The 20,199-nt window shown below is 48.3% G+C and overlaps 1 protein-coding gene across 11 annotated transcripts in view; it reads right to left on the bottom strand.

Moving 5' to 3' along the window:
* Positions 1–18,352, bottom strand: part of ARHGAP44 (Rho GTPase activating protein 44) — a 180,063-nt gene extending 161,711 nt beyond the window's left edge. For 6 of the 11 annotated variants that reach the window (XM_019485731.2, XM_019485734.2, XM_006267282.4 and 3 more), the window contains exon 1: positions 18,204–18,351. In XM_019485731.2, coding sequence (XP_019341276.1) covers positions 18,204–18,256 — 53 coding nt within the window. In that variant the 5' untranslated portion in view covers positions 18,257–18,351. Of the gene's footprint in view, positions 1–18,203 lie in introns of all 11 variants that reach the window. The other 5 variants (XM_019485737.2, XM_019485738.2, XM_019485736.2 and 2 more) reach the window with 4 other exon arrangements.
* Positions 18,353–20,199: the final 1,847 nt, after the last annotated feature.

The following is a 20,199-nucleotide window of genomic DNA, read 5'->3' as shown; positions in this document are numbered from 1 at the left end:
TTGTTCTCCTTTACAGCCTACATACATCCAAAGTGATTTCATCAGGCCTAGTGGAGGCATTCAGGTGCACAAGAACATCGCTTGGCCCACTGGACGGATTTTTACCTACAGCATTTTAGGTAAAGCTGGTTCTCACAAGCAAGAGATGTTTCCTTCACTAACAGGAAGCTTTGTTTTCTTGCAAGAGAAGGAAACATACTATTTCATGGCGAGAGGGCATCTGAAAAGAATTCCTCAGCTTGCTCAGGCATTCCTGGCTGAGCTCAGGTTCCCACCAGAGTAGATTTCTCTGCAGCTATTCTTAAGCTTGCGCTGCCAGCCTTGCTGACGGATTCACAGTAGGAATTGCTTTCCAAGTCATCTGCTCTGCTGGTAAATGCATTTCACTTACAATTTAAAGAGTAAGCCTGTTATCACCTTTTCAAGTGCATTTGGCTCACTAGCTATTTTCCTTCAAGCTGCTCTTTCTCTCCTCAACCTGCAGGCTAGCTCTGGGCTTGCCCTGCTTGCTACCTGGTCCTCTACAGTTTCCCTTGGTGCCTGGCTACCACACTGGTTTAATTCCAGATGTGATTTTTAAACTGATCTTACAGAAGTGGTGCAAAAGACTAAAAGGAGACTAAGCCATATGCTTTCACACAGGCTCATTAGGAATCAGTTTAAGAAGCTCAACCCAAACAAGAAAGCCGAAGTTAGCGAATGCAGGAGGTGTGCTTCTCCTTATCAGGTGAGCACTGTACAAAGGAGCTGCTCCGGTTCTCAGTCAAATGCTACTTTTCCCAGGGCTTCTGCTCATGAAGTTTAGACCATTTGCCCTTGCCATCAAGACCCTCATCTACTCAGTTCCTGCCCATATCTCAAACTTTGTTTCTTTTTCACATCTCCTTCTCTACCACCATGGATCCAAGGCTCAGCATCTTTCCTCTGTTCTTTTTTATCACAGCTATGTTGCCTACCTAATCTAAAATACTACCTCAGTCCCTGCTTACCAGGCTCCTCCTGCCAACCTCCTCCAAACTTCCAAATCCCTTGTATCTACTGCAAAGTTTGTAAGAAACCACTGAGTCACTATATTTAATGTAAAGCATGCCATTTGCTTCCAAGTGTACACAGAAACTGCCATCCCATTCAATTCATCCTTACCTGCCTCCTGTTCTGTGATCACCTTTGTTCACTGTCACATGTAAGATTAGATTGTAAAAGGTCCTGTCACCAAACAACATGGCTCATTTGTCCCATGCTCAAGGGTGTGCTAGGAGTCAAACAGCCCCTTAAAAGAGGACATCCGTCCAAGACTCAGTGGAACTACTGCAGATACTTCCTTTGAATAGGTAACCGGTGCCTTAATATTCACTGTGGGCTAGAAAAGGCCTCTTCCAGATCAGTCCACCACTTGGACTGTCTAGGATTGCAGCTGAGGGTGTTTTATCTCCAGAGGGCTTTTCTTGTCCTCTGACGATCCAGCTTTCCAGACTAAGCCATCAGCACCAAAAGCTGTCCCCTGATAAAGGCCTTTGAATCTAAGATGATCTGCTATGCCTTATCTGCCTCTTCTAGTCCCTCTCAACTAGCGTGCCTTGAGGTCCCTTCAAGGGTGTCGCATGGTGCCACACAATGTCAGTGCTGTTAGGTGTGCAAACATGATTCACATGATAAATCCAGGTTTCAAACAGGAATCCACAGTGTTAAAAACATTTTGACGGGGTGTTTTCTTTTGGAGTTGTTTGTAACAGAAGAAATGCTCTATTATTTTTCTGAGTTAAAAACTGAGTGAAAACTAAGAGCTGGCATTTTCCGAGGGGTGCCTTGAGTCCAATGAGGGGTTCTCCAAGTCTCGAGTGGTGCCTGGAGTTTAAAAAGGTTGACAACCACTGTCCCATACCATGCTCCCTCCTCTGCTCGTGACCAGTTGATCAAGAGTTTAGCTGTTCATATGTTTTGCTCGCTCGGTAGCATACTCTGGAAAGTCAGGTCAGATTGTAAAGCAGATGCTGGCAAGTCATTTATCTGAAATTCCAGTGACAGGCACATCCCTCTTGTGTTCCTGTTTATCTTCTGCACGCTCACAAGCATCTGATTATTCATACAGACCCACTGCAAGTGCTGCTCGTGTCTCCCCAGGCTCTGGGCTCTATTGCCAAGAGAAACTCTAATTTATGTTCAGCTTGGGGAACAAAATACTCATATTTCTCTATTAATATTTCAGCACCAGTTTTGTCATCACTGTCTGCTTATAAGAAGATATAAACATCTATCCCATCTGCTTTCTAAATGCTGAAGGGAACTTGTACTTCCCCAGTCTCTGCACCAACCTCACACCCATCCTGCCAGCAGGAAACCCCAACTCCTAAACTAAATTGGCTTATCTCTAAAGTGATTAGTGATTTGAGTGGGGGGAGGAAGAGGCAATTTGAGACACTGTAAGGTGGTCTGAAAAAGAGTGGCCTCACAAAAAACTGACAATCCCAATATCATGTATCACTTTTAAAAATCCCTGTCAAAATCCCTGAGGATTACGTTTTTCAACCCTCCATCCTCTGCACTTATTTTTTGTTAGGCAAAGTCTACATCCTACACTATGGAGAAGAGAACCAGCAAATACAAGTGGAGTAAATTATTTGATTTAAGAACTAGTAATTTATTGCCTAAATGTTAGCACCTGCTTCGAGAACCATGAGAAAGTTTACATGTTCTTAAAACAATGTCACAATGATTCACACAGTAATGGCACAATCTCTTCCAGCCCTTGGAAAATTAATCTTTAGATCAGGTGGAGGGCCTGGACCGGCAGATATTAGTCAACAAGGACAGAGAGAAGGGGAAAAAAAGTAGGCAAAATATGTCGAGGCCCATATTCCTCAAATATATTCACAATTGCCTTCCAGGCCATTTGGAAATCCAGAAACACCAATCTGCATGAAGTTTCCATTTTCTTACTGACTGAGACAAAACTTGGGCCAATTTTATGGAGCTATTTTGATCAAGGAATTCAGCAGATTTTCCCAGTATCTCCAACATTTTGTAACTTAGTAAACACAGAGATGACCAGGGATCCAGTTTTTTGATTGCCACAGACAAATGAGGTAAAACACAGATTTTTCTCATTTTAAGGAGAAAAATACAGATTTTTCTCCTTTAAAGGAGAAAAACATGGGAAATGGCAGGTTTCCACTTGCAAGGTAGCAGTTCCAGCCTGCAAGAGGCTGGGGGGGGAGCAGGAGGAGTGTGATCAGGCAGCGGGTGCCACATGCATGTGCACATGCACATGCCAGTCAGGCAGTGTAGGGAGCAGCTCCTGCAGCTCCCCACAGGTAAGAGGGGTGAGGGGGGGGGCAGGGGGGGGGAGAGTTGAGGTCCCCATAGTTAGGGAAGGAGGGAGTTGGGCAGGGCTATGCCTGGGGCTGGGGACACTGCCCAGCCAGGGCAGTGTGCAGGGCCTAGGGCTTAGGGCTAGAATGTGTGGCTGCCGGGCCTGGCTGGGGAGCAGGACAGCGTGGCCAGGGGTGATGGGGGAGCTGGCTCCCCACCACTGTGCGCACTCATTGGGGGGGGTGGGGGGCAGACACGGGGGGCATGTGCTCCCCCAGATTTGTGATGCAGGCTACCTGCTGCAGGCTTGGGGCTCCCTGCTGGTGCGGAGGACCCTGGGCAGAGGGCAGCAAGACGGGGAGCCCTGAGCCTGCACCTGGTTCCCCCCCAGGCTCCAACTCCAGCCATGCTGCCCACGCAGGATGGGGAGCCGGGCTCTGCACTCTGCTCCACTGCAGCAGCCACTGCCTCCCACCAGCAGCAGCCAGGGCTTGGGTGTTGCTGGGGAGGGCAGGGGGCTGAGGCCCCAGGTCCCTGGCCCCATAGCGCGGGCAGCTATGGGTGGGGGGCACCGGCAGGGCCGGGGGAGCTGTGGGTCAGGAGTGAGGGGCACCAACCGGGCCAGGGGACTGTGAATGGCAAGTGAGGGGCACCACCAGGGCCAAGGGGCTGTGGGTTGGGAGTGAGAGGCAACAGCAGGGCTTGGCGGCTGTAGTCTGGGAGTGAGGGGCCATGGCATGGGCAGCACACCAGCATATCAGGGCTGCTCAGCACCACAAAGCAGTGGGGGGCAACAGCCGCAGCTGGACCCACATCCTGGTAAATGAAGGGGACAGAGGAAGCTCTTATTTTCCATGATAAAAATCCCAAACTAAAATGCCAAAATGTATAGGTATTTAGAATTTATTTCATTATACTGATTGAGGCACTGGTGGGCTTCCAAACTGCTTTAAAATGGTAAATATATCAATAAAACATTGTGTTCAACTGATTCCTTTATATATAGTGGCATTTCATTTAATCATGGAAAAATGAGGATTTGGGGGGTTTTAATCAGAGAATTTGAGATTTTTTTTATCAGAGAACTTGCCATTTTTAAACAGAGAAAACCAGGATTCCTAGAGATGACCATGTACAGGACTGACTAAAAGACCTTGAGAGAAAGCTCAATAAAGTCCTCAAGACAACATTAACAGTGCAAAGAGAATAAAGCAGTAAAAATACGTAGTGCTTTATACAGAGCATCTTCAAAATACTTTATAGCCATGTATTGATTTAACTTCCCAATCACCTCCCCCATGATGAAGGATGTAAACAGTATTGCTACTTTACAGATCAAAGAGGTGAAGTGACCTCCCCAAGGTCACATATCAAAATACACATCGGAGCACGACTTAGAACCCAGACTTCATCTACGTTAGTTTAAGCCAGAGGTTTCAAAGATTTGATCTGTGGGCTGGATCCAGCCTCCAGAGCCCCATCATCTGGCCCCTGTGCTGCTCCAGAGTCTCAAGTTGACCCACACACCATGTGCATCACACACTGGATTAGGCCCATGCACAGGACTTGGGATACAAGCTCACCCTGGCTGGTACGGGACACACTCAGCACTCATGTGGGCCAGTCCCCTCTCCCACCCCACTTGCATGCTGGATTCAGCTCCTATGATACTCGCTCCAGGACTGGCGGTACCCATTCTGCAACTGGCAGGACAGGTCCTAGACCAGCTGGAATCGGCATCAAGGGCACTGGCACACAATCTGGCCTTTCCCCATTCATCCAGCCCATGAACTGGTCCTGCACCACTCATCCAGCGCACCGGGCCAGATGAGTTTGACACCCCTGATTTAACCAATGTTCCCTATGCCCTACTCTCATTAACTTCTTTTTTTCCCTTTTATTTCTTAACTGGTAAAAGGTACTGGAAGGGATGTAATTGCAATAGGATTTAGTGCAGCAGGCAGCCAGTGTGCATTAATCCTAACAAGAAGAGAGTATAATTCTATTTTTCTTTAAAGACACACACAGACCCTGTAATACTCAGAACTTAACAATTATGTCATGCTACAATAAGCAGGATGCTAAGTAGGGTCTCTGAGGGCAGCAACGGGCAGGAGGCACTGAGAGAAGTGATGTGTATCAGAAAGAATGACCGGTTAGTTAAATCTGAAGCCCAGTGGCACAAATAAATCCAACGATATGTCAAGCCAGGGTGAACTTTCAGTAGTGCATGCGCAGAATGAACTCCCCGTGTCATAGGCTAATGACAAGTAGGGGACTCTGGCCAAGTTGTGTAAAGGGGTCTAATGGTAAGATCAGGAAGCTGGGTAGCCAACAGGTGCTGGTGTCAACGTGAATCATAGACCTAGCGCACGGCAGGCCTCAAATTCTTTGGCTTATGTTCACTCTTGTTTTAAAGAAGAATGAAACAAACAAGCCCGCTTGACAAAGAGGTGGAAGGTTTTACTGGAAATGTATTACCAGCCATAACAAGAGCAGGCAGGCTTATTAAGAGTTAGCTGAAATATGGTGCCCTGTAAACATCAGGGTGCCACTAGGTGTAATCAAAGCACAGCTGAAAAGGCTGGGTGGCAAGAATCTAAGGCTCCAATAAGGGGTAGAAGTCCAAATCTCCAAGAGCAGCATGACAGGCATCTTGGGAACTGCTGGGTAGGTGAAGATGCGCAGTCATTAACTTTCCATGACCACCATTTCCACTGCGTTCATTAAGTTGTGAAAGGGAGCCCCTTTCCCAACTCTGAAGTCACTAGGACATTGGTTGTGCCTACCCTGGGCCTCACCAAGGCTAAGTATACACAGTCAAAAAGCCCCACACTGAATCCATTCAGCCTTTGCAGGTTAGTCTAAACTGCAGAGATTAAACTGAGAAAAAACTGGACAGACATTCAGTTTTGATTCAGAAAATGCAGCCACATAGCTGCAGTGGCTCAGGCCAGAAGCAGGAGAACGCTAGAGCACAGCTCTTTGGCATGTAGCCAGCATGGGCTGTGTTCGCTTCCTCCTCCTGCTGCCCCAAGGTCTCTGGGATTTGCAGTCCAGAATCACAACAGCAGGACTCTGCAAGGTTGCTTATCACTTCCTATTCCTGCTTCTAGGTGCTTCTGAGATTTGTAGTCCACAATCACAGCCAGTAGGAAGTTTTTAGCTGGGCAGCTCTGTACTTAGGGAAAGGGAAGTTTAACCCACCTCCCTGGTCCCAGACTCCAGCTGGGGTGTGCTGGGGGGGGAGGGAAGCAGTCCCTGCCTCCCCCCATCCACCCTCCTCTTCTGGAGCAGACAGCACAGCCCAGCCCAGGGCTGGAAAGCATGTAGGGATGCTGGGGCACTGTGATTTAACTTGAACCAGGAAGGGGTCTGAGACAGAAGTTTCATTTTGACCCAAATCAGTTAAGTCTGGTACTACATTCAAGCAGCTTTATCTTAAACCAGTTTCAGCCATATTGAAATTGGTTTATGTGCACTAAACTTCTGTTCTGTCACAGGTTTAAACCAGTTTCTGAGCACTTAAACTAGTTTGTGTAATTTGTGTCCCTAGCTCGAGAGGCTTGGGAAAAAACTGCAGGAGCCAGGCAGAGGGTCTGGCAGTGTGGGCCAGTGGTCTAGCAGCGCAAGCGGAGGTCTTCCACCATCCCAAGAACTCTGCCGCTGCCAAGAGCTGTAGTTCCAACTCCCTCCCAGTCTCGTCCCCTCAGCTTTGCTCCAGTTGGCCCTTTTCTCCTTGGTCTGCCCCCACACCTTTTCTCTCCACACCTAGCCAATTCTCTTCCAACTAAACCTCAACCTAAGAAAAAAAATCCAGCTGTGGCAGTATTGTGCCATTTGCCTCCATGCCCCTGCTCTGCCTGCCAGCAGGGTTTAGCTCTCCCTCCCTGTCTCATGCACTGTGACTGTGTGCAGGCTGTTCAACGCTCAGCTTGTGCAGTGTTCAGCCTAGCAGGTCCCGTTCTTAGCTGGCCCTTGGGCACTACATGATAAACACTATGCAGCACAACAGCCACCCAAACACTCATCAGCACTCTGCTTCTCCTCTGCATGGCCTTGAGAAGGGCTGAAGGGTCCTTCTCAATCCTGCTGTGTCCCCACGGTCTGCTCAAAGCACACAGCAGGCTACACACCTCAGCCCAATACCCTCTGTCTGCTCAGGCTGCTGGAGAACAGAAAACCCTGGCACATAAAAACATGTCTAGAGAAGATCTGCCGGAGTAAAAATTGCAATAGGCTTGTCTGTTTAATTCTGCTTCCTAGCTCCACCCCTCCTCTGTGTGTTGCTATGCAGGATCGTGGGAGCCACTCATGTGAGTACAATTACCTATGTTCATCACCCATCTTCATGCTGTCTGCGCGCTGGGGATTTAAATGCTGACTCTCCATAAATAACAATTCCCCTGTTTGCTGACAGAATTAGCCAGGGAAATCTCACCTCTGCAAATGTGCCACTGCAGCCCTTTGGAGACAATCTGAGCCGCAGTTGCTTGATCTTTATTTCCTTTCTGCAGTGGATTGCTTGGTTTCCTTTCAGCATGTGGATTAAATTCCCCTGCTTATGATATTATCTCTACTGGAAGAGTAGCAAACAGATTGGGAAACTCAAGGAAAGAGAGAGGGGAAAAAGGCATGTGAACTCTATTCCTGCTCTGCGCCCCCCAGCAGGCCACTGCCGACAGGACCATGGGAAACAGGCAGATGTCTGACACCCTGGTTTCTTCTCAGATTGTACAGCTTGGAATTTAGCATGCATAAAGTTAGGTCCTATTTTCTTCAGCTCCTGATAAACAGCCAAGTGCCCTAACCAATCCCATCTAAGGTGCCCGACAACGCTTCAGATGGTCCTGGTGATCAGCATGGGTGGGCCCAAGTTACAACATTTTCACTGCAGCATATTAATATCCAGAGGATTCTCAATGGCAGTTTGCTAACAGAGATGCCATCATTTCCCAGAAATGAAGCAGACACAGAAGCTGTTCATAGAACAGCTTCCAAATGGGTGGTTCTGGTTGCAAAGGCCACTTAGTTTGGGCCCAAACAAACGGGGTGTGTCATTTTAGTAGGAATTAAATATTTTTAAAAGTAAAATGAAACCCAGTAGCCAGATACACCAGGTCCTGAAGTCACTTGACAGCAGTCAACAGTGTTGCCACCCTCGAGGTTTGGATTCAAGCATTTCCGGAGGTTCCAAAAAGTATTTAGGAACCAATTCGCTCCCTGGGGTTTGGGGTGGAAAGGACACAGCACTGCCAACTGCCTGCACCATCTCAGTCTGCTAGGATGGTCCAGAGTAAGCAGGGCAAGTGGGGGGGTTGGCTGACCAGACTGGCAAGGAGACATGTCAAAACCTCCTAAGGGCAGTGCTCCTCCTGCCTGGAGTTTAAAGCTGTTTGCTCCTAGCAGACACCCAAAGGGATGGAAACAGTGGTGCCTCCTGCTCTCCCCAGGGCTCAGTTCTGCCTCCGTCACAGCTGCTCCCAAGGGGGAAGCATAGCCCTTGATCTAAAAATGAATCTCCCTTGTGTATGTCAAACTTCCTCTACAGTTTTCAGGTGGAGCATCCAGCACAGTGGCTGGATGTGGCTCCCAGTGCAGACCACGAAAGCACCCACTCTCAGGGATGGCACTTAGTAGGGGAGCCATTGTACAAAAAAAAATGATCCCTGATGCTAATTAAGCGTTGGTTCACAGGGGCATCACAGAGTGAGACGGGACAGAACCCTAGAGAGACCAAGAAAAATGACTCCTAACCATCTTTTCTAGGAAGACAGGCAGGATTTGCAAATAAAGGGCTCTGCTTTCCCTGCTCTAAAGCGCTAAGGGCCTTGTCACACATTACACTTACAACGTGTTAACTGCACTTGAAACGTTAGTGTCCAAGCACTAAAATGCATGCTAAGTAACATTGCGGTGTAGCAAAGTTAGGACTTTTCCAGAGGGGAGCATCTCCAGATCGTGTTACCTAACACACATTGAGCTAATGTTTGACTGCTCCATGGAGGTAATGCTATCAGAAGACTCCGGTGCTGGGACCAACAAACAGCTGTTTGTTGCTCCCAGCCCCTGCAGTGCACTGCATCGCATCAGAGTCTTCAAGGGCGCCGTCACTTAGGATGTGTTTTATTTCGATCGTAGCAAGTATTAGTATACGACTGTTGAAAAAAGTTTCAGACTTATAGCAATGCTTATTATAATCTAAATAAAACAAGTCCTAAGTGTAACACATGACAAGGCCCTAAATACAGGACTGCTGCAAAATGCATGAGAGATCCTCAGTAGTAGGGGACACTCAGGTGCTTCTGGTTGTAGTCTAAATCAGTGGTTTAAGGGGTTTGCGAAAGATGACTGATCAATCAGACGTATGTGAATACCCACACTTACATTCAAAGTTTTTTAGGGTCCACAAATGAAAAAAAGGTTGAAAACCACTGTTCCAAAACAATGCTATTACTGCATCTAAAGGCCTCAGTCAGCAAGTGAAGCCCCACGTTAAACACTGAAAAGACAAGCCTGGCCCCAAAGAGTTTACCATCCACAGCCCTCTGTTTAAGCAAGCAACAGCATCCTTCAGTGCTGTTCTGGGCAAGGATCTGCTGGCAACACTTCTACACAGCCCACTTCTGGCAGTGGAGTGTCATGCCTTATCCATGCTGATGTATCTGTGCTAGCACCTGCTGTCCAACAACCTGAGTAAGTAAATGTAAGTATTCCCTTGCAATGATGCAAATCAAACACAGCACCCCGTACCAGCCCAAACCTGGGAAATTTTCACTTGGCAGGATGGATGCAATGAAAAAAGAAGTTGAAAGGAGTACCCTGTTGTCTTTCACGTGGCTGTGCAGCGCCAACCACAATGGGGCCCAGATCTGAATTGGATCCTGTAAGTCTCACGGTTTTCTGAGAGAAATGGGACATTGTACTTGCTTTCGCTGCATGTAACACTTTGGTTTAAGTGAAAGGCAGCTGTGAAATAAACATTTTTCCCTTCCCCGTTTACAGTTTGTTTATTCTAGGCACGTGGCATAATCCTATAGCCCAGCAATTCCCAAACATTTTGGACTGACAGACCATTGTCAATTCTCTTCACTTCGTGTTGACCAGCATGAACACTTGGCATCAACTTCCGTAGATTCATAAACATTAGGATTGGAAGGGACCTCATAAGATCATTGGGTCCAGCCCCCTGCCCAAAGGGCAGGAAGTCAGCTAGGGTCAAAGGATCCCAGCAAGATAAGCATCCAAAAGTTTCTTAAAAGAGTCCAAGTAAGGTGCTTGCACCACCTCTGGGGGGAGTCTATTCCAGGTCCTGGGGACTGACAGTAAAGAAGTTTTTTCTTACGTCCAGCCTAAAATGGTCTTGCAGAAGTTTGTGACTATTGGACCTTGTCAACCCTTGGGGTGCTCAGGGGAACACGCACCCCCAGATCCTGATGCACACCCCTGATGTATTTATAGGCTACCACCAAGTCCCCCCGAGCATGTGCTTCCCCAACTGAGAAGAGGAAGAGAGCCCTATGCAGCCTGCAGACCACATACGATAGACTTCACAGACCATCCACAGCCCACAGACCTCAATTTAGGAATGACTGGCATTGCTGGTCTCAGCATTCCCCCAGTCAGTTTCCCCTGATGTTTTTATATGGGTCTTTCATGAAGCAACCAAAGAGATTTGTCAGGAAAATGGGACCACAAGTGCCCAATAATTGGTAGTGGGATTTGGGAGGTGAGGTGAGATCTTAAATTACTTTGAAACGTATTTTAAATGAAAGCGTCTCCGGTTGACAGACTTCTCTTTTATACAGCAGAAACAGAGATGGTAATGAGCAACATAGTTTTAACCCTGATCTAAGGTTTCTCTAAAACCCAGGGATGCCGAGATTTAGAGTTTTGCTTTAATTTGTGTTAGAAATGGGATCCGTTTTTCAAACATTCTTTCAACTTTCATCTTGAATGTGTTACCACTAACACAGGCAAGGTTTCTTTTTTATTTTAAACTGGCAACGCATGCAAGATAAGCAACACGGTCTCTAATCAGCAGAATTGCAGGACAGCATGGAATAGCAAGAGGGACTGCAAGTCTGGTGTGACAATATGTCCCTACAGCTGTGCAAAGGGTTTAGTTCATGCCTGCAAAGTGCTTGGAAGACCTTGGAGAGCAGAGGCTATGCACGGACAAAATGCTGTTACCCATAGCCCTAATAATTAGTCAATATTTGGTGGGATATTACTATCAGAAGGGGAAACTGATGGCAGAAGTCAACATCTTCTTAACATGATCTTCTTTATTTACAAGAAACACAGAGTCCTATTTCCTAAAGCAATATGGAGAAACACCAGCAGGGCAGTTTCCTTGTTTGCCGTTCTAACCTTGGCTCTCCAACCAGTCTTGTGCCCTAAGAAGCACTGTCACTCTGCTCCTTCTCAGAGGCACTCCCACAAATGCTCTCCAATTACTTTTTCTTGGCTTCCTGTCTCACCCACCAACATACACACACAGCTCCCCAGCAACTGTCCCATCCTTGTGTTTGCAATGAGAGAAACCTTCAACCTTCTGAGCAAGCTTTGCCATGTGCCCTACCACCACAGGAGAACACTTCCTGTAGTTTCCAGCTATGACTACATAAGGAGGGTTTAATTGTCCCTTTCATATAGCTGGAAAGAAAGATGCTTAGCATCCCCCTTAGTAGATGCAGAACTACAGGCTAATTGAATTGTAATTATAAAAAATCCAGGCACAGGCCAGTGTCCTGTTAACAAAGCTAGAAAAGGGAACGCTGCACTTTAAAATGATAGCTAGGGAAATCTGTTTCTATTTCAAGGACAAGCCCTTGCAATCCCCAGAAGCCATCACTTGTAGGGTAGCCTGTGGCATTTGGAAGTCTCCTCAAGTGGAAGTACAGCTATCACATTTCCAATATATTTATTAGAGAGTACTCTAGGTAGCTAAAGGAAAAGCTGAAAAAATCACCTCTTTCCTTTGCAAAGATGGAAGCCCAAACCATCAGCTTCTAAAAAATTAGGCATCGTTTAAAAAAAATAATTAAGCCTCCAAGATTCATGCTGTGAAACTGGCCTTCCAACAGGAATTGATGCAAAGCTGCTTGACTGAGTCTGCAGGCAGACTGGGTGCCTCCACTGCTGTCCATAAGCTTTTTCCGGCTGCACCAGAATGAATTGACCAGTCGGCCAGTTTCATTCCTGCACTATTCAAAACCTTGAGGGCTGCTGTCAAATCATGGCTGTTTCATAGGGCAACTGCTAAGGAAAGCTTTTGTAAGAGCAGAGGCAACAACGTGGTTGTTCTCTTATTGACACACTTCTGTTTCTAACTTTAACTTCTAGGCTGAAAGGCAAACACGACCAGGTACTCCTAGGCATGTTCTGATGTAAATCTATTGAAGCTTACCTCCCAATACAGATTATCCTTTATTCCCCCTAAAACCTACATGAAGGGAGGGGGAAAGGAATCACTAGTCTCCAGAGGAGATTAAATTTCTTTCTGGTACAAACATTGCTCGAAGGACTGAAATCAAGTTAAACCAGCTTCTTCTCCTGTCATCTCTCTGGCATAATATTGTTCTTTCCCCACAAACAACTGAAGTGACAACTTTCATATGCATATCTAAAGGAGCAGTGGGGAACCAAGAAACAGATCCTTGCATCCGCTCTGTTTCAGAACATGGGCCACTGTCCTGTCTGTGTGTAGGATTCCTGGGACAGGAGATGGGCGGAGAGTTAAGGGTAGTCCAGGATACTGGTAGTCAGTGGGATGTTGTGGTTGGCGAGAAGGTAAGGCATTGCGGATCCAGGGATGCAAGGGGCAGGAGGGTTAAGATGCAAATCTTTCATTTGTTCCTCATGAGTTAGCTACCCTAAGGAAACAAAAATTCTAGTCTGTGTCCTTCTTATTTATTATTCTTTATTTACAGCTGGGTGGAGATGTCTGCTCAGTGCAAAGCAGCAGTCAGAAGACAACTAAAATGTTAGGCTGCTCTCAGGAAGGGGGGAGGGAGAGAGAACAGCACAAATGTATGTCAGTGCCATTGTGTAACTGCAGGGCGCATCCTCACTTGAAATGCCATGGCCTACACAAGCCCACTCAGCACAGGAAGGAGAGAGGAAGAGGGAGAAAGAACGGGCAAGTGAGATCCACCCAGAGCAATCCTAAAAAGCAAAGGATGTCAAGTATCGGGATGCTTTTAACCATGCTCTAACACCCGCACAGCATGACAGCAATGGAGCCCAGGACTTCCAGAGACCAGGGAACTATGCACTACTGGAGTTTATCCTTTCTGTTTGCTGAAAACCCTAGCTGTTGCCCTCCAAATGATCCAGCATCTGTGGTATAAACTAACCACAGACCACAGGGTTAGCCCTCTTCCTTGAGGACAGCTTGTAGCTCCAGTCCGTCTGGAAACAGAAGAGCCAGGAGGGACCATCTTGACCAGGAACAGACTCACTGTCACAGGCCAAGCCGAGAGCTCTCACATGTGCCATAAAATAGGTAAATGAGGCTCCTGGCATCAGAAAAGAGAGATGGATGCCCCAAGCACCCACTAGCCTAAGGGAAGGTGCACTGACCTGGAAGCCAGGGATGTCCTGAGTTTAAGCCTCATCACTTCCACTCACTGCTGTTTATATTTACCTGCAAATTGCATCCTCCAGCAACTCGCACCTCCACCTCAGGAGGCAACCAAGTGTCAGCTGCCTCATTTTACACATGGGTGAACTGAAAAGTTGCACAAGGTCATGATGTCTTTCAGAAAGAAATCGTTAGATGTATAGGTTTGCTGATGCTGTCCGTTCCCTCCCAGAACCAGAAAGGGAGCCCAGGATTTCTGATCTGCAGCAGCCTCCCAGTTACAACCTCAGCCTGAAGCTGGGAATAGTACTCAAGAGCCCAGACCTCTCATATGTTCTCCAGCATCTAATGGTTAGAAAGCTTTCCCCTCCAAGACCTGGGAAAGCAGTTGAGGGCAGCCAAGCAAAGACCCATGTGTCCCATTAACAAGGCTGAACAAAACACCTCAGTAATTATGATTTACCAACCAGATCCTCAGATCTACTGAAATGAATGGTACCAAAGCTGTCTATACCATCTGAGGATCAGGCTCACTACTTAAGGATAAATTTGGGTCCAAAAAGAGCCCTCAGAAACATACAAGTTACATATATGCTAAGAAACTGCAGCAGAATACCAAACAAAGCAATGAGGAGAGGGCTGCCTTCACCCAAGACAGTGGGAAAAATCCTGCTACCTCAAAATATAGTCAATTAAAACAAGCAACTGTTGTTGGGACAACAGCTCTGAACCACCAATGTGTAGAGGAAGGAGACTGGAAACACATCCCAGCAACATGGAGCAAGAAGAGCTGATGAATTTCAGTCCCAACTCCAGAGGATGCCAACAAAAGCCCCACAGCCAAGGAAATCACCTGGCAATCACAAGGCCAAAGGACAGAAGGGTCGAGGTGGACCAGGAACAGCGTTCTCAAAATGAGCAATGGTCCTTGCCACTCAGTGCTGATGCACATTGCTAGAAGTCCAAAATGGCACCACCTCTCCTGCAGAGAGGAAATTCTGACGTGGCCAAGGACCATCAAGAGCACCCCTCTGCCCTAAGCCCATAGTTAACTGTCGGCAAAAAGAATTTCCGCCTCCCTGATCATCCCCTTTCTAAGCACTGCTCAGCTCTACCTCCAGTCCCTCCCCAGCACCACCCTCCCCAAATTTGGTGCAAAGTCACCCTACTTTCATCCAAAGTCATCCCACAGACAATATAAACAAGGCCCTCAAGGGACTGTTTCTGAATGAACTGCTTCACTGATCTGCACCTCCAGAGACCTGCGACTGCTAGAAAAGGAAGCACCTCCCTCACTGCCATGGAGATCAATAAGACTCAAGAGTTTCAAAGGAAGCAGATCCACGTGGTGTATCTCCAACATGTCCGAGCCATGGCTCAGTGACCACTGTTCTTGCTGCTTTTATTTGTTACACAGTGAGTGTGTCTAGACATTGCCCTACAGTGACACTGTGACTGCACCATGGCTTTAGTACTTCGTTTTAGATGTACTAAAGCATGGCGCAGTAACCTCCCATATGCACGGTGCATGGTTATTTTTAGCAGCTACTTCGCCGTAGCAGCGCACTACAAGAGGAGCATGCTGCTATGGAAAAGTAGCTGCTGGTCATATATAGATACCCATGGACACTATGTCGCTATGGCAATGTAGTGTCACATGTAGATGCGCCCAGTGTCATCTGTGAACAAACACTCACATATATATCCAAATAATTCAAACCTAAAGAGTGGTCTACTTATTTTTAACTTGTGAAGGCTCTAAATCTGTTTGTAATCAAGATAGGTAATTAAATCATTACAACTCTTCTTAATACTTGAACGCGGGTCAGAAGACAACACTGTAGCTAAGACAATAATAGGATTAGATATTCATATGAACACAGGCAACATCTATACTCACGTCAGATAGGATACAAGAGGATGGTATAACACATGCCAGGCCTCATTAATTTAGAGCATAACTCAATTCCTAATAAACCAGAGTTGGAAAGAAATTTACTCTGGACCAAGAGGTCCTGGATCACTGTCAGAAACCAGGGGCAGACAGAATGCTCTTGGCCAACAAAGAAAGCAAGCATCCTTTCAAGACATCTCTTTATTAGCAAGGACAGAAACCCTACAACCAGACAATTCAAAGAGAGTCTATGCCATGATTTAGCATTCTTCCAATTGAGGTCACGAAAATGCACACTTCAAATCAACACACACTTTGTTCACCAGTTAAACTCCACAAGCTACATGGGTTTCAGCACTTGGGTAAATACATGCAGTCTTCTAGTGCTCACTATTTCAGGCATTACAGCACAAACATCTTAGTAGACTGAATTTTGCCCACAATTCAAATCCAGATTAAACCCTGTGGGAATTGTGGATTTATGTTAGTAAATCCAGTGGTGCCAACTCCTGCGATTCTGTCATGAGACTTGTGATATCTGGCACATTTCTGAACGTTCCAGCACCTCGAGTCACGTGAGAACCTGCAAATCTTTGCATCCCTTAAGAAGAAAATGAAGCATCTAACTGACTGTAGAGGAAAGCTGAAAACATGACCTCAAGTAAAACTGCAAGCTCCAAAGACAGAAAGGGATTTTTTTTAAATCCCAATAAATAAATACAATTAAAAATTGCTCAGTTATACATTTTTTAAATATCATGTTTTTTTAAGCCTGGCCAATGTTTTTTGAATGCTTATGGTTGGGCAGTAGCATACATTTCTCATCCCCTCTACCACTTATTTTACAGGGAACTGACTCTGCTGGGTATGCTACCTCATACTCCTTCCAAAACCTCTTCCAAATTCACTTCTCCTGCCTTCACCCCTGCCCTGTGACAATGCCTCTCTCCTTCCTGCCAGAAAATCTTCAGCACTCCTTCTAAAACTAGACCAATCAAACATGTAACAAGAGCATCATATGATCCTTTCCTGTTGTTGTTGCTCCTTTCCTGCCGTGGTCCCCAGGACCTTCCCCTGTAGTGTCCTATTTAGGACCTGATCTCTGTAATGAAACCTGTGCAGGTTGATCCCAACATCCATACAAAGAGCCAATGGCTTCAGAGATCCTTCTGTGCAGATCACTGCAGGCTTAAGACTGCAAACCCCCAGGGCAGGGAGCTCACATTTTTCCTCTGTGAACTTCCATGGAGTTTTTCAGTGCAGTAACAACACAGACGGGGCCAAGCCAATCTATGGTTTTGCATAGTAAAAATCTAATTAGTGAGTCATTCATTTCCCCTCTAGTGATAGCTCCCCCTTTAAGACATAAATAACAATGACAGCCTTACTCTGATCTGATTGGATTTTTCTTGCAACTTTGAACCTTGCATCAAGCAGTCCTTGACTAAGCTCTCCTTGGGGCAGGGACTGTACTTCATTTGTGGATGTGCACAACCGCTAGCATAATGCGGCCCTAAAATCCGACTTGGCCCTCTGGGTGCTATTCCTTGAACTGCGCCGTCGCATCAACAAGGTTAGACAGTGGTAAGGCCAGGACTAACAAAATACTTCAATGCCTTCTTAAATCAGGATCTAGAAGCAGGACAGCACAGCACTGTGTTTCAGAGCTGCATAGCAGTCGACAGAGGAAGAGGGAAAGGATATTAAAAAAAAAAGAGAGAGAGAGAGAGAAAGACTTCCATGAGCTAATGCAAACCAGAGCTGTCACAGAGGACCGGTATCAAAGGCTGTCAGGGCCATTCTGTTGGGAGCTGCTAACCACAAAGGAGAAACCGTGACAGCGTGATGGAAAGGTGGGCGCGGGAAGGCCCTTTCTGGCAGCATGCAAGAGGGGCAGGAATAATGATGGATTTATTGTTTTCAGGACCATCGCACCAGGCGTTAAAAGGAGAATAGGATCCTGACAACAAGCAGCACACGCTGCTGGGGCGGGGGAAGCACTTTCTGGGTTGCAATGCTCTCTGAAATCTTCCCAGCTGCTTTTCCCCTGTGCCACTACCCCAGTGCAAAGAAACTCGTCTCACTGGGAAAGGGGGGAGGGAATGACTCCCGCGCTCTCGCTCCCTCTTGACAAAATCTGCAAAGTCTTGGAGAATTACACAACAACAATAAACAAAACCATGTCTCTGGACGCAGGCCCAGGCAGCGCATCAGCTCACGCCGGCGGCGGTGGCGGCGGCGGGTCCAGCAAACCTCCCGCCGGGCACCCGCCTCAGCCGAGCCCGGCTCCTCTCCTCTCCCCCGCCGCCCCGAGCGCAGCATCCTTCGCGGGGGCCAGGTGCCAGCGCCGGCGGCAGGCTGCGCTGCTGCCCGACGGGTGCGGGTGCGGGTGCGGGCCGGGCTGCGGCTCACCTGCCCACGGTCTGGTTGGCGAGCTGGCGCATGCGGTGGAACTGCTTCTTCATGCTGGCGGCCCCGCGGCGGCCCCGCGCCCCGAGCTCCGGCCCTAGGCGCCGCGGCGGCAGCAGCAGGGCACCCGCGCGGCCCGGCGCCCCCGCGCCCCCGCCATCCCTGCCGCCCCGCCGCCCCGCCGCATGCCCTGCCCGGCGCCGCCGCTGCCTTCTCCTCCTCCTCCTCCTCCTCCTCCTCCTCCTCGGCCGGGCCGGCGGCTCCGACTGCGGCTGCCCGCGCCGGCGCGGGGCGCTGGGAGCTGTAGTTCCTCCCTCCGCCCCGGGCTGCTGCGGGGCCGCGATCCGCGTCTTCGGCACCGGCAGCGGCTGCGTGTCTGCGCCCCGGCCGGCTGCGGGCGCTGCTTGGCCGCCCCCGGCCCCGGCCCCGGCCGCTGCCCTCGCGCGGGGCTGCGCACCGACCTCCCGGCCAGGTGGAAAACCACCGCTCGTCTCTGCCTCTGCCTGTGTCTGCGGACACGTTGGGGAGAGCCCAGCCGAGGGCACCAGAAGTGGTTCAGGGGCTGGGGGGCATGAGTTACACTGGCAAAGTTTCCAGAGTCAGAAGGGACCTGAACAGATCAAGTCCGACCCCCTGCCCCGGGCAGGAACAGGTGCCGGGGTCATCTCCCCCCAGCCAGATATCTGTCCAACCTCCTCTTGAAGACCCCCAAGGCAGGGGAGAGCACCGCCTCCCTTGGGAGCCTGGCAGCCCTAAGCCTAAAGTAATGCCTCCTGATGTCAAGCCTGAACCTGCTCTCAATCCATTTGTTTATGAGGAACAGGCAGAGGGAACTCACCAGGGGATGGGGAAAGGCAGGCAGAGGGAACTGGGCTTATTAGTCTAGAGAAGAGGAGAGTGAGAGGGGATTTGATAGCAGCCTTCAGGGGTGACACATAGGGGTTGCACGTGCACCCCCTGCAAAAAGGCACCACCAACACTGTCAGCGCTGTGTGCAGGAGCTCCTGTGTCCCACCACCATGCTCCCACTGCTGCCATGCGCCGCCCCCAGCTGCGGGGGCAGGTGTCATTCATGGCAGCCTTCCGCTACCATTGAAGGCTCTACATCTGCATCTGTCTCTGCCTCTACATCTATATCTGTGGACAAATTGGAGGGAGTGCAGAGGAGGGCAATAAAAATGGTTCGGGGCCTGGGGGGACATGACTTATGAGGAAAGACTGAGGGCATTGGGCCTATTTAGTCTAGAGAACAGAAGACTTAGCGGGGATTTAATAGCAGCCTTCAACTACCTGAAGGGGGTTTTGAAAGAGGATGGAACTGTACTGTTCTCAGTGGTGGCTGATGACAGAACAAGGAGCAGTGGTCTCAAGTTGCAGCAAGGCAAGTTTAAGTTAGATATTAGGAAGGATTTTCTCACTAGCAGGGTAGTAAAACACTGGGACAGGTTACCCAGAGAGGTGGGGGAAGCTCCATTCTTGGAGGTTTTCAAACCCAACTAGACAAAGCTTTGGCTGGGATGATATAGTTGGGGCTGGTCCCGCTTTGAGCAGGGGGTTGGACTAGATGACCCCCTGAGGTCTCTTCCAACCCTAATTTTCTATGATTCTATCTGCTGTGATTAGTTTCTAAGGTGCAAATTTGTCCTGCCTTGCCCAGCAAGTAGGCAAACCATGAGCCACCAGCCAGTGTCAAAGCCAAGCATGTGCCCCATTCAGGGGCAGAAAGGTCCCTGCCGAACACAGATGGTCTCCTCCTCCAATGAATGGACTTTTTCTGCTGGCAAGATCCTGGCCAGGCCCTTCCAAGTGACAAGGAGGTACAATGTATAGAAATCCAGGGGATGCAGGAGGTTGCTCACCAGGGAACAGTGGCACAATGCAGTCAGCGATGCTGGCACTTGTTTTACTGAAGAGCATGACTGGCAACTTTTTTTTATTTAGGGCCTGGTTTCATGTTATTTAGGGCCTGGTTGCATGTTAATTTTGGGCAGCTCCTGGA

Source organism: Alligator mississippiensis, chromosome 8 (genome assembly GCF_030867095.1).
Source record: "Alligator mississippiensis isolate rAllMis1 chromosome 8, rAllMis1, whole genome shotgun sequence".
Taxonomy (NCBI): domain Eukaryota; kingdom Metazoa; phylum Chordata; order Crocodylia; family Alligatoridae; genus Alligator; species Alligator mississippiensis.
The sequence above is the reverse complement of the archived record's forward strand: the minus strand, read 5'-3'. Positions and strand labels throughout refer to the sequence as shown.